The sequence below is a fragment of the Octodon degus genome, unplaced genomic scaffold, assembly GCF_000260255.1.
Source record: "Octodon degus isolate 3935 unplaced genomic scaffold, OctDeg1.0 scaffold00066, whole genome shotgun sequence".
NCBI lineage: Eukaryota > Metazoa > Chordata > Mammalia > Rodentia > Octodontidae > Octodon > Octodon degus.
Genome location: NW_004524642.1, coordinates 13374851 through 13388139, shown reverse-complemented (window position 1 = coordinate 13388139; position 13289 = coordinate 13374851). Strand labels below are relative to the sequence as shown.

Below are 13289 nucleotides of genomic sequence, written 5' to 3'. Positions count from 1 at the left end.
TACATGCCAAGCAGGTGCTGTGCTGCTCATCTATATCCCCAACCCAGAATACCAATTTCAAACATAAATTAAAAGCATCCCTCAAACCATGCAGGTAACAGACATTACCTTAAACCATGCCTACATAGACATTAGTGAGAGAACAATTTTTACTAAACACAGTGAAAAAAAACCCGTTTCTTTAGGGTTTGGACAATGTTTTCTGTGGGTTAGAAAGTGCAGGAAGGAGGGTGAGTTAGAAAATGTCCTGTGCATATTGAAAGAGACTCACCCTCACAGGCTGGCGTGGGACCACTCCATTCTCCAGAGGGCAGGCACTGCGTGTTCTGTTTGCTGCTCGCCAGGTAGCCCTGTTCACAGCTCACAGAGCAGGAGGAGTTGTAGCTGGAGGTCCTGAAGGGGTTGGTGCAAACCAGCCTTCCATGTTGAGGGTCTTCCTGTGCTTCACATGTAACAACTGAAAAGATGCAAACCAGGTCTGTTGTCTCACCTTGTGATTTTTTCTTGCTAAGTGTTTCCAGTGTGCCAGACACTAAGCAACCATAAACCTGTGATATTGATGAGTTTTTTACTGTATTTTATTCTGGGTCTCATAACTATAGTCATGGGCCTCATAATGACTTTTTCATCAATGACAGCCTGTGAGTATTGCCGTGACCCTATAAGACGACCAGGCCAAAGTACCATAGAAAACAAGTAGCGAGTCTGATATTTGACTCTGAGGGCTGACTTCATAATCTCAGCTCTCAATCACCAACTTACATCATATGACCTAGGATAAGGATGATATACAAACCTGACTCCCAATCCAGCTAGGACAAGAGAAAATAATGTCACCTCAGAGAAAGGAAGAGGTGAGACCCATACTCACCTTGCTCACACCTGAGTCCGTGGAAGCCGGGGTGGCACTTGCAGCTGTGGTTTTTAATGGTCTCTACACATTCCCCATGACCACTGCAGGACTGATTAGTACCGGAAGCTGCAAAGATCACATTCTCCAATGAGCATCATTGTTACTGTGTATGTCACATGTTCCTTTGAACTGAAGACCAGCAGTGAACAGAGACATCATCAAGCGCACAGTGTGCATAAGATTTTACTGAGTTTCAGGTTCATTGAGTTGATGCCTGGATGTTAATGTATGGAAATTAGGAGTATAGCTGGTCCCAGGCATAGAAAATTTATTTTATCATTAACCCTGAAAACTGTTTCTGTATCAAAAATAAACAAGTAACTAAAATACATACTACATGTGTGTCTATGCAGTCTAATACATATAGAATTATTGGTATGCATATGGACATATATTCTCATCTACATTCAAAGATGTAAAGAGATATTTTAACTGGTAAAAAGTGTGTCTTAAAATCATATCTTCTGGGATATAAAATCAGCACAATAGAGACCAAGTTTGGCCTACATTTGTCAAGATAGCCACACACCAAAGCTCGCGGCGCTGCCTCACACCTCCTACCTGTGTAGCACAAGGCAAGCTTCTTTTTGCTGCACGGCTCATCATTCCACATGCCTGTATCCTTCTCTCTCTGAATGTAGATCTCCACACAGTCCTCATCATTTTTCTTATTGTTTGGTTCCCCTGGAGCCCAGTTCTTGGCTTCATCAGTCAGAGGCTTCTGGGTCCCTTCCCAGACCCACACGTTATTGATTTTTCGGATTCCAATCCAGTAATAGCTCTTGGAGTAGCTCAGTATGGAGTTGAGATATTCGATCTCCTCTTTGTTTTGAATTGCGACCAGGTGGGTGTACTTTTGCTGACAGTATGCCCTGGCCTCCTCATAAGTCATGGTTTCTGTAGAAGCATTGTACGACCAGGCTCTGCTGTCTCTAATGAGAAGCACTAGAGGGATATGGAAGGAATGGTAGATTTTGATTCCTCTATAGTTTAACTATTTACTGTGCTTAAGATTGTCTTAATTTTTTCCTTTGTGATCTTTGGAATGACCCAAATGTTTTCATCCTTTGGAAGTATTTGAAACTGTCTCAATGTTATTTCTTTCTCAATAAAATTAATAAAAAGGAAAGTAATCAAAGGAACTTATGAGAAATACTATCATTTACTGTCTACAACTATTATGACTTGCCATCCCCTAGGTGCTGTACCACATTCACTCATCCAAGCTTAACTGCATAGTGACTTCACAGAAAAATTAATATTAGATAACCAGGTTAATGAAGCTTTATTGAGCCCTTAATACGTACCACAGGGCACTGTGAGAAGCATTTTACATGAACCATAATACTGATTTTTCAGAATGTCTAAATAGGTAATTTATGATCAATTCTTTATACCTGAGGAAACTATGACACTAGGAGGTAAGGAACATATTGCCCTGAAATATGCGGGCTCCTGCTAAGCACCCCACAGTGCACAGAACAGCCTCAGTGTGGAAGGACATTCTGATCCTCAGTGCCAATAATGCCCAAATGAAAAAGTCTGATCTGTCTGATAACAACTTACCAAACATGAAAGTGGAGAGAAACCATGGAGCATTCATAATTTCAAGAGTTCTTTTCACTGAAGAAATAGACTTGAAATATTTTTCTGGTAGGAAAATGTAAAAAATTAATCGCAGGCAATTTCCTTATAGCTTGTTACTCAGCTCATTCTACTATGATTTTGATCCAACACCATAAGATTTCAACATAGAGACTACAGAGGCACAATCTGTATTTCAGAGGCTTTTACCAGAATAAATAAAATATTGAGCATTTTCATTATTTATGTCAAACAGAAAAGAATGGTATTAACTCTAATACAATAAAAGTTTGCACATACATTGGAAGTCTTCTCACATATCTGTTATAATGATAAATCTTTTCATAGCCAAGGCTGCATTTGTCAGGAATTCTGTACTTACTGTGCTGCAAAATAGATGTATGGGCACTGGATTTCTCAGGTGCCCTGCCGTTGCCACCACTGCTATTGCTGCTGTACCGTGCTGTGCTGGCAGTTCTGGTGTAAAGTTAGTCACGAGCTACTAAGCATTGCCTGTATGCGCCCCTCTATAAAGGGTTGGCTTCCTGTAATAGGAGGTGGTAGTCCAAATCCTAAGAAAAGAACAGGATGTAGTCCAAATCCAAATGACCCGATTTACTATCTATGTAATAGGTCAAGTTAGACAAGATGCAATGCTAGAGGAATATATACACGCACACAAAAGAAAAGAAATATTTTCAAGAGCGGGAAATTCTTCGCACATTCACATTATTAAAGATTTCAACAAATTTTATTTAACATTTTGCAGATATTGATGTAATTTCAATTCTTTTTTCCATTTTTCTTAGCAACTTTGTATGCAGGAAATTCCTCTTTGGATGTAGGAAATTCTCATCCGCATCCAGTTTCCCATATATTCCCATAGTGCTCAAAATTACAGTGATGTCAGAAACCACCCCTCCAAGTTAATTTTCCCTTGTACAGGTCTTTATATTTCATGTACAATTTTATGAATGTAAGATAAGTGCGTGATTTTTCATTCCAATAACATAAAGCCTGTTCTTAAAGTTTTTTTTAAAGACATCCCTATTCATAGCATTGCTCATGTAATTGTGGTAGTAGTAAGAGTTTCATAAACTTGAGCAAACTAAGAATATTTGTCATTCATGGATTATAATACTCAATTTTGTCATCCACGGCTGTCAATAATAGATCAATGTTTGATTTTTCTTCCTCTTTCTTCTACCAATTGAACGCATTTTCAAATGCAGTCTCTTAGGGTGAATGAACCACAAAACAGCTGAAGACTCTTGCACTTCACACATTATAGCTAAATTACTGAAAACAACATCTTCCAGTCAAATATCTCAAATGATTTGTTTCTTAAAAAGAAGTGAGTAGTTACTCAGATTATAAAATGTAGTGATAAAAAATTGATTGAAGATGATAATATGTAATATATCAACTATTGTTAATTTTCTATTATCTAATTCTGAAATTCTGTATCATTGTTTTTATTGTTTGATCCTTTTAAAATAAAAAAATGAGGGGACTTGATTTAGATACTCATGTTTAGAAATATCCTTGGCTTTCTCAGTGAAAAAATAAAGATTAAAAGCTATATATAGTTCATTCAATTGACACAAAAATTGTATAAAACTTTAATAATGTGAACTTGCAAAGAAGACAAGATAATTCTGTAAGAGACATAAACCATTCTTTTCACTTTCATTTGAACACAAGGTTCTTAAAAACTGTATTATTTGTATTGTAAAAGTAAAGGGGTGGGGACAACCTGCTCAGGTCCCCCTTCTGTCTCTCTTCAGACAGGAGCTTTTTTTTTCCTCCAATAAATATATTCTGCTCGAAAAAAAAAAGTAAAGGGGCGATTCTAAAAATTGGAAAATATTTGAAAAATAATGTAGGATGTAAAATTTACTTAAAATTCTGTCATCCAGAGGTAGCCACTGTTAACATTCTTATTCTTTGTGCATGTCTGAAAAACCTACAAGTGTGGAAATGAAACTGATCTCATTCACTATCCCTATAATAAGTTAAATTAGATAAGATCCAAAGGTAGAAAATAGATGTATAGGCACAAAAAAGAAGCGTCATTTGAAGGAGAGGAAATTCTTTTCACATTCACTTTATTAAATTCTGAAATAAATTTTATTTAACGTTTTGCAGATATTGATGTAATCTTAATTTTTTATCTCATGTTTCTTAGCAGCTTCTTATTGTTCAGTAATTGCAGAAGCCTGATTGTTCACAAACTATTTATTTAGTTTGTAAGGGAGGATGTAAAGCTCGGCTCATATACTACTTATATATACATTATTTGTAATAAATTTTGAGCATATGATCGTCCATGGTCATAAAAAGGGCATAGTTAGATGTGCACTGTAGCCAAGTCTTTTTATTTTCTTTGTTTTATTTTATGTTGTTTTCTGAGGCAAGGTCTGGCATTGTAGGTCAGGTTGGACTTGAACTCACTGTGAGCCCAGGCTAGGGTTGAACTCATGGCAATCCTCCTTCCTCAGCCTCCTGAGTGCTAGCATTACAGGTATGCACAACCACACCTGGCTTACTGTAGCCAAATCTCAAAATTTTTCTGCTATATTAGTAAAATGCGTCACTAATTATTTTACTTTTAAGATTGAAATTAGGTATAAATAGTACTAGATAATGCATTTATTATTATGGATTATTATAACAAGTCTAAAATTCTCTTTTCATCATTTTCATTCAAAGATATATAATAATAACCACAATGGTGATAAAGTCTTTTCATTTACAAATACTGCATTAAGCCCCTAATTCTAATCTCCAACATCTATCTAGTGCTTGCAATGTGCTAGTTCATGTTCTGAGACTTTTGCATGTTCATGTCTATCATTATTTAATCTTCATAATTCATCCATCCTGTAATGAAATAGGTTCCTTTATTTCACATATTTTACAGATGAGGGCTTTAAGGAATGAAGGATTTCATCTATCCCATCCCACCACACAGAGGTAAGGCATTGAAACTCAGGGCCATCAGCTAATCACTTCCCAGCTTGTGGCTTCTTTCCTTTTTCTCTCCTGCACTGATCTGTGCAGGACCAATCTCCCTGGTCTGTTGTTCTCTGTGGTCTTCCCTGACACCTTCCTGACCATGGCCGCTCCTCCTGAGAGGGCAATGAGAAGCTCTCATTCACTTGTTGGAAAAGGGGCGCAGTAGACAGTGAGTTGACAAAAAAAAAGGTGAGATTTCAATAGTTGGAAGTTGAATATCGTCCCCCTACCACTGAATATTTCCAAATTTCCTGCCAAATTAAGACTCATGAGTCATCACTGAGTCTCCAAAGCTTTGGAACTATAGACAACAGTTCCTTCTCAGGAATTTTCCAGTGGCCTCCCGTGGAGCTTTCTGAAAATCACCATCTGGTGGGAGGGCATCCTCTCCACTGATTCAGCTGAAGAAAAGAAAAAAGACAATGCACATCCTAGGCTGAATAACCAGAGCTGGTTATTTTCTTTTTGAGGTGGTCACTTTTCTACTTGGTCATCCTTTTTCCTACAAGTGCTTTGTCCTCCCCTCCATGTCCTTTAGTGGAACATAGAGGACTTTACCTGCTTTTGCATTGACAGTTGGCCCCACTCATTCTCATATTTATGGTGAGGATGCATCCCTGAGGGACTCTGAGAGCAGGAAGAGGAGGCTGGGGTCTGCAACCAAAGTGGTAGAATTTTTACTGAGGCTCTGCTGTATGGAGGAGGTTGTTGAGCCTGGTAGGCAGTGGCACATGACCACATGTGACAAGAGTCTCTGTGGCAGCGTCTATTTATACTTTGACCCTCACTGGTATATTTAACTGGGAAAAATGGGCAATGGGAGCTTTCAGTATAAGGCATTCTTTGTTTAGTCAAAATCTAGGTGTATTTGATGTGGAATTCATCTGATTTCCTCTAAGTTCACTCCCTTAAAAGTAAGTGCACTAGTTGGGGATTTGCAGTACAAACGGAGATTTCAGAACTTCTGGATGAGAAGGAGCCTGGAGTTATTTACTATGCTTTTACACACCTAGGGAAGACAGAGGCTTTCAGACTTTACTGTGAAGAACCATCTGAGCATTAGAAATTTCCCTCTCCAAGCCTAACATTCACTCAGCAGGTCAACGGGGAAAACCAGGAGTGTGTGCTTTCAATGAATATTTGATGTGGTTCTGACACATGTGGCTAAGCTTCACCTCACTTTGAGGTATAAATTCCCAGGTCCATCTGATTTGGAGAGATTATCAGGCAGTACTCATGTTCAGTGGATGGATGGATGGATGGATAGATAGATAGATAGATAGATAGATAGATAGACTTTTAACCAAAATTTCACTACAGATAATAATGACACTCTGGAAGGCTGGAAGACCACTGTGTCAGTGCTACATTATACAAGGAATACTTAAGATGAGTTGGTGTTTTGAATTCTCATGCAAGGAAAGTGAGCAATTTTTAACCAAAGCAAAATATAGCTGATCCTCTCCCCTTGGCTCAAGATGACTCTGTTAGTTCCACTGATTTCCCTTGTTGAGCTTCTGAGTCACTCCTTAGACTTACAAGTCTATTGTAATTTTTATTTCCTGTTTGGAAGAAACAAATGAGGGTGGGTGGTTTAATTAACATTTCCTGTATGTAACTAGACTGACATTGAAATACCCCTAGGGGAAAAATGTCCCTCAATTAGAAAAAGCCACCAGCTTGTTTTCCTTGGCTATTTCCATTGGTGTTTTTCTTTTTTATATATATATATTTTTTGAGAAAGGATGGACAGGGTGGACAGGGTCTCACTGCATAGATGAGACTCATCGTGATCCTCCTGTTTACAGCCTCCCAAGTGCTGTGATTATGGGTGCGTGCCACCATGCCCAGTCTCAATTGCTATCTCAGAGCACCCTAGGGGCAGGCTGGCATGGCAGGCCCGGGGATTGAACTCCCAGCCTCTGCATCTGCCCAAGCAGGTGCTTTAATTTGCTAAGCTATTTGGCCAGCCCATACTGTTTATTTTTTAAGTCAGAAGTTTTCTAAAGGATTAGTATTAGATTTTTTTCTCATGGTCTCACTTTGTAAAAATTCTAGGCTGTTCATTGTTTAAAAACTAAGTTCAATTTTATTGTATCAAAAAGAAAATATAGCACTTCCAAATAGCTTTAAAGGATACCAACTGAAAAGGGAAAATAATTACTTGTTTAAAGTTCCCCAAAATTGAAAATAGATAATTTTGGAGAAGAGAAAGAGAATAACCTGAATTTTCTAGAATTCCTTACAATTCAATAATTGATATGATTATTTAGTAATCATTATATAGTTGAAGATGATTATATATTATCCAGATGACAATGAATAGCTTACTGCAGTAATTAAACTACAAGAATGTTTCATTTTAAGCCAGGCACTGTTTCACGTGCCTATAATCCCAGCACTCTGGAATGCTGAGGCACAAGGATCATAAATTCCAGCCCATGTGTTCTAATCATAGATTTCAGAATAGGAAGCACCCTAAAAATAAAGCATGCACATGCTTCTTTCTAATTTAATTTTGCACTATGTACAGAAAGAAATGTATTTGGGAGAAGCTGCCAGACGCTCTGTCTTCTCATACTAAACTGAATGCTGGCCTGCCTGACCTCTAGCCCTAAAAGGGAGGAAAGCCAAGTGCATAGTCAGCCTGCAGTACAGAAAAGAAGCCTGCAGGGAAGAGGTTCCTTCCTGAAAATGATGAGATTCAGATATTACAATTTACTTTGCAATGCTAGAAACTGGACCTATTGTATTGCACATGGAGGCTTAGACTCAAATACTATAGACTGAACACAGTATTAAACTGTATAAAGGCAGCAGATTTTCTCCATAAGGAAATCCTCCTATTTGTATATAGATAGCATTTATAACTCCTTGAAATACCTTCAAATTTGATGAAAAGACTAGATTGAACTTTCTCAAGACATTCTAGGGTGTTTTAAACCTTCAGACCCATATGCAAAGCTAGCATTAAAGGAGAAAATGACTTCTTAGGGCCAGCCAAATAGCTCAATGGATTAAAGTACCTGCAAGCAGGTGCAGGGGCCAAGGGTTTGATCCCTGGGCCTGCCATGCTGGCCCCTCCACGGGGGCATGCTGAGATGGCAATTGAGATTGAGTGTGGTGGCACGTGCCTGTAATCCCAGCTCTTGGGAGGCTGTAAACAGGCGGATTACTACAAGTCCAATCTAGTACTGAAACCCTGAATAACCTGTAGACACTTCCCTAAAACACAAAAGAAGAAAGAAAAGAAAAAGAAAAAAGAAAGAGAGAATAAGAGAGAGAGAGATGGAGGGAGGGAGGGAGGGAGGAAGGAAGGAAGGAAGGAAGGAAGGAAGGAAGGAAGGAAGGAAGGAAGGAAAAGAAAAAAGAAAATGGACTTCTTTTAGGATGAGGCCATCAAGGTGTAGGAGTGGACATCAGGCATGGTCTGCACCCTCCAGCTGTGCCACTCTGGCACCACCCACATGGGGCTTGTCCCCACAATGGCCACCTAGCAGTCTTAGGGTTGTCAACTGCACTCTTTACCTTGCTTGCCAGTTCTACAGGTTGAAGTGACTGTTTGTGTGGGACAGAGCATCCAAGGTGAAGAAATGATAGCTTGGACAGTGAATAGTGGGTGCAGTTCAGAAGGGGCACCATGGAGGAAGAGCTTGGACTCATGTTCAAGCCAGAATTTCCATGCTGTGAATGTTGGCTCATTTTCCTTTTGATGACCAGAAGTTCCTTTGTGCTACTTAATCATATTTACTTTTCAGAGAAAATAGAGTTTAAAAACCCATAGATTCATCCCTAAGGGATATTAGAAGAATATGGAGGGTAATTTCACCCAACTAGGAAGGCCTCACCTCTGCTTCTAAGAGAAGGGAACAATACACTTTTGAGAAGCTCAGTTTTATCTCGCCATCTCATAAAGATGCCTCCAGTCAGTCTGGCTAGAGGTAATCAGCATAGAGAGTCTTTATCTGTGACTCTAACAAGTAGAATGTTTCCCTTAATTAGGCATGTCTTGGCAGACTGCGGGAACTGAAATGCTTTATCAGAAATGTGTGTGCTATAATCTCTGCCACTAAACCACTTGTGAGAAATAAGGCAGTTTTGAGGGTCAGGAATGAGTCACTGAACCACCATGAAATATCCAGAAAACTGAAGTTGTGTTTTCTTTGTCTAGTAGGCTGCTGTCTCTTGGCTGAATTGCTGTGAAGCATCATAGAATAATTAAAACCTTTTCACCATTGACTTGCATGCTTGGAAAACTAACAAAGTTTTCTGGGTATTGACATTAACTGACTATATGCATCTTAATAAAGCTATTACATTTCTGGACTTCAGGTTGTTCCTTCAGTTTGTAAAATAATACGGTGTCTCAGTTTCTTTTCTCTCTCTCTCTCTCTCTCTCTCCCTCTCTCTCTCTCTCTCTCTCATTGCTGGGACAAAATACCTAATGCTCAAAATTAAGGCAGGAAAGTTTTGTTTAGCTCACAGTTAGTGGAGATTTTGAGCCATACTCAGGTGGCACATGACAGAAGGTAGCAGTTCATTGAGATGGAAAACAGCAAGAAGCAAAAGAAGGAATAGCAGTTGCAGCAGCTAGCAAGCCTCTCTCCCTTATTTATATTGCATCCAGGCTATCTGCCCCAGGGAGGGAGCGGTTGTAACACTCACACCCATAATCCCAGCACTGGATCATGAATTAATCACAAACTCTAGAATCCTGCCCTAGTGACTCATGAGGCTTTGGGGCTACAACTGGACACAAACCATAACATCTGGTATCTGTGAATTGAGTTCTGTTTTACATTATAACACTGTGGTTTTTAAAAAGGTAATGACAGATGATGAAATTAATGTGAACAAAGCACCTGACATACACATCATATGAAGATCGTATGGGAATTGTTCATATTGGTCTTAGCCACTCAGTGGTGATTGGTCATAGGTGACTATATCAGAGGGAATGAGAATTTGCAGGCCTTTTGAACAGGGATATAGCTCAGCAGCATAAGCACCTGCCTGGCAAGCTCAAGGTCTGGAGTTCAATCCGTGGTACCACACACACACACACACACACACACACACACACTTAATACTTCCTCTGAACAAGAGCCTACCTTGGCTGGGCAAATGGGGAGGTGTTAAGAATGAGGTTATAGAGTCTATTTCTTGAGCACCAGTTCTGGGAAGCATGAGGGAAAAGAGACAGTAAATGCTTCCATGGAAAAGGAGCAAAGCTCTAGAGTGAAGAGGATGAATTAACCTCTGGAAGATAGAGGCTATATGACCTTCTTGTGAAATGGATACCAAAATCTCTGGAATCCCTAACTAAATAAACATCATCAGATCTATGGTTTTTAAAATATACCCCATGAAACACTGCTTTCCAGAGATGTTCAGTGAAAATATAACATCATGATCAAATATTTTGGAAACACTGTAAAATATATCTCCTTTCTTAGAGAGTCTTAATGTACATTAGCATGTTAAAGGCTTTGAGAAGTCTTGCAGAGTAGGAAAGTGCTTCATATCTGTCTAGCTCAGTATTTTCACAATATACTTAATTATGAACATGTTTTCCTTACTATATACATGGATATATATATATATATATATATATATATATGGATATGTTTTTTCATTATGCTATCACTTTAATAGTAATATATAGGGACAGTCTAACTGTAAATGCATAGTATTTACCTTTTCTCCATAAATTATATGCATGCAATTAAGACTAACAGAGCCCTAGAGAAAATGATTCACTCACTATCTAGGAGTCATTCTAACCAATATGTATAGTTGCCTTTCTGTGTGGTCTGTATATGCTTAAAATTCCAGTCTTACAGAGGCGAGGCATCCCAATGTTGCAAAGCTGTCTGCTTCTTCCTGCACCGCAGCCACAGCCGAGTGCACAAGCATCTCACAAGCCTTGTCAAAGACCTACAGTGAAGCTGGGACATCCTTCATCCAGAGCCAGCAGCTGCACGCAGCCATGGCTGACACCTTCCTGGAGCACATGTGCTGCCTGGACATCGACTCAGCCCCCATCACGGCCCACAACACCGGATCATCTGTACTATGGGCCCGGCCTCTCACTCGGTGGAGACCCTGAAGGAGATGATTAAGTCTGGGATGAACGTGGTCCAGCTGAACTTCTCCCATGGAACTCATGAGTACCATGCAGGGGCTATCAAGAACGTGCATACAGCCACCGAGAACTGCGGTTGTCACCCCATTCTCTACTGGCCAGTGGCTGTGGCCCTTGACACCAAGGGCCCCGAGATCTGAACCGGACTCATCAAGGGCAGTGGCACCGCCGAGGTGGAGCTCAACAAGGGATCTCCGCTCAAGATCACTCTGGACAACGCTTACATGGAGAAATGTGACAAGAATATGCTGTGGCTGGACTACAAGAACATCTACAAGGTGGTAGACGTAGGCAGCAAGATCTGTGTGGATGATGGCCTCATTTCCCTGCTAGTGAAGGAGAAAGGTCCTGACTTCCCGGTGTCCAAGGTGGAACACGGTGGCTCCCTGGGCAACAAGAAGGGCGTGAACCTCCCCGGTGCCGCCGTAGAACTGCCCACTGTGTCTGAGAAGAACATCCAGGACCTGAGGTTTGTGGTGGAGCAGGACGTGGACATGGTGCTGGCGTCCTACACCCGCAAGGTTGATGACATCCAGGCAGTGAGGCAGGTCCTGGGGAGAAGGACAAGATCATCAGCAAGATCGAGAACTACAAAAGCGTGCGGAGGTTCGATGAGATCCTGGAGGCCAGCGATGGCATCGTGGTGGCCCATGGTGAACTCGGCATTGAGATTCCTGCAGAGAATGTCTTCCTGGTCCAGAAGATGATGATTGGGTGCTGCAAGTACGCGGGGAAGCCCTTCATCTGCACTATGCAGATGCTGGAGAGCACGATCAAAAAGCCCCGGCCCACGCAAGCTGAGGGCAGCGACGTATCCAAAGCTGTCCTGGTTGGGGCGGAGTGCATCATGCTGACCGGGGAGACAGCCAAGGGCGACTACCCGCTGGAGGCAGTGCGCATGCAGCACCTGATTGCCCAGAGGCAGAGGCTGCCTTCTAACACTTACAGTTATTTGAGGAGCTGCGCCGCCTGACCTCCATTATCAGCAACCCACAGAAGCCGCCGCCGTGGGTGAGGTGGAGGCCTCCTTCAAGTGCTGCAGCGGGGCCATAATCATGCTCACCAAGTCCAGCAGGTCTGCCCATCAAGTGGCGCGGTATCATCCACGGGTCCCCGTCATTGCCGTGACCCACAATCCTCAGACGGCGCACCAGGCATATTTGTACCGCCGCATCTTTCCCTTGTTGTGCAAGGACCCTGTGCAGCAGGCGTGGGCTGAGGATGTGGACCTGCATGTGAACTTGGCCATGAATGTCGGCAAGGCTCGAGGCTTCTTCAAGACAGATGTGGTCATCGTGCTGACTGGCTGGCGCCCTGGCTCTGGCTTCACCAACACCCTGCGTGTTGTGCCCGTGCCCTGAAGGCCATGGAGCCCTTCTCGGCCCCCTTTCCCGTCCCCTTACCCCAACCCATTCATTAGGCCAGCAACACTTGTAGCATCTGCGGGCTGTAGAGCGACACCAGCTAGCTAGGACACTGGGAAAATTGTATCTCTGTGATTAGCCCTTAACTTGGTGCAGCGGCCCAGTATTGGCTGCTGGGGATGTGTCCCCACCCCAGCAAGGGACTTTGAGAAAGAAGGCCCCCAGAGTTTGCTGCACAAGGCAGCAACTTCACCTCCTTTCTGTG

The 13289-nt window shown here is 41.4% G+C and overlaps 1 protein-coding gene and 1 pseudogene across 1 annotated transcript in view; one reads left to right on the top strand and one right to left on the bottom strand.

Moving 5' to 3' along the window:
• Positions 1-2516, bottom strand: part of Sele (selectin E) — a gene marked incomplete at its 3' end in the record, with an annotated part of 9408 nt that extends 6892 nt beyond the window's left edge. The window contains 4 exon segments of the mRNA XM_004634841.1: positions 272-457; positions 872-979; positions 1475-1858; positions 2480-2516. Of these exon segments, the coding sequence (XP_004634898.1) occupies positions 272-457; positions 872-979; positions 1475-1858; positions 2480-2516 (715 nt within the window).
• A 382-nt stretch (positions 2517-2898) lies between these two features.
• Positions 2899-13021, top strand: LOC101588499 (annotated as a pseudogene).
• Positions 13022-13289: the final 268 nt, after the last annotated feature.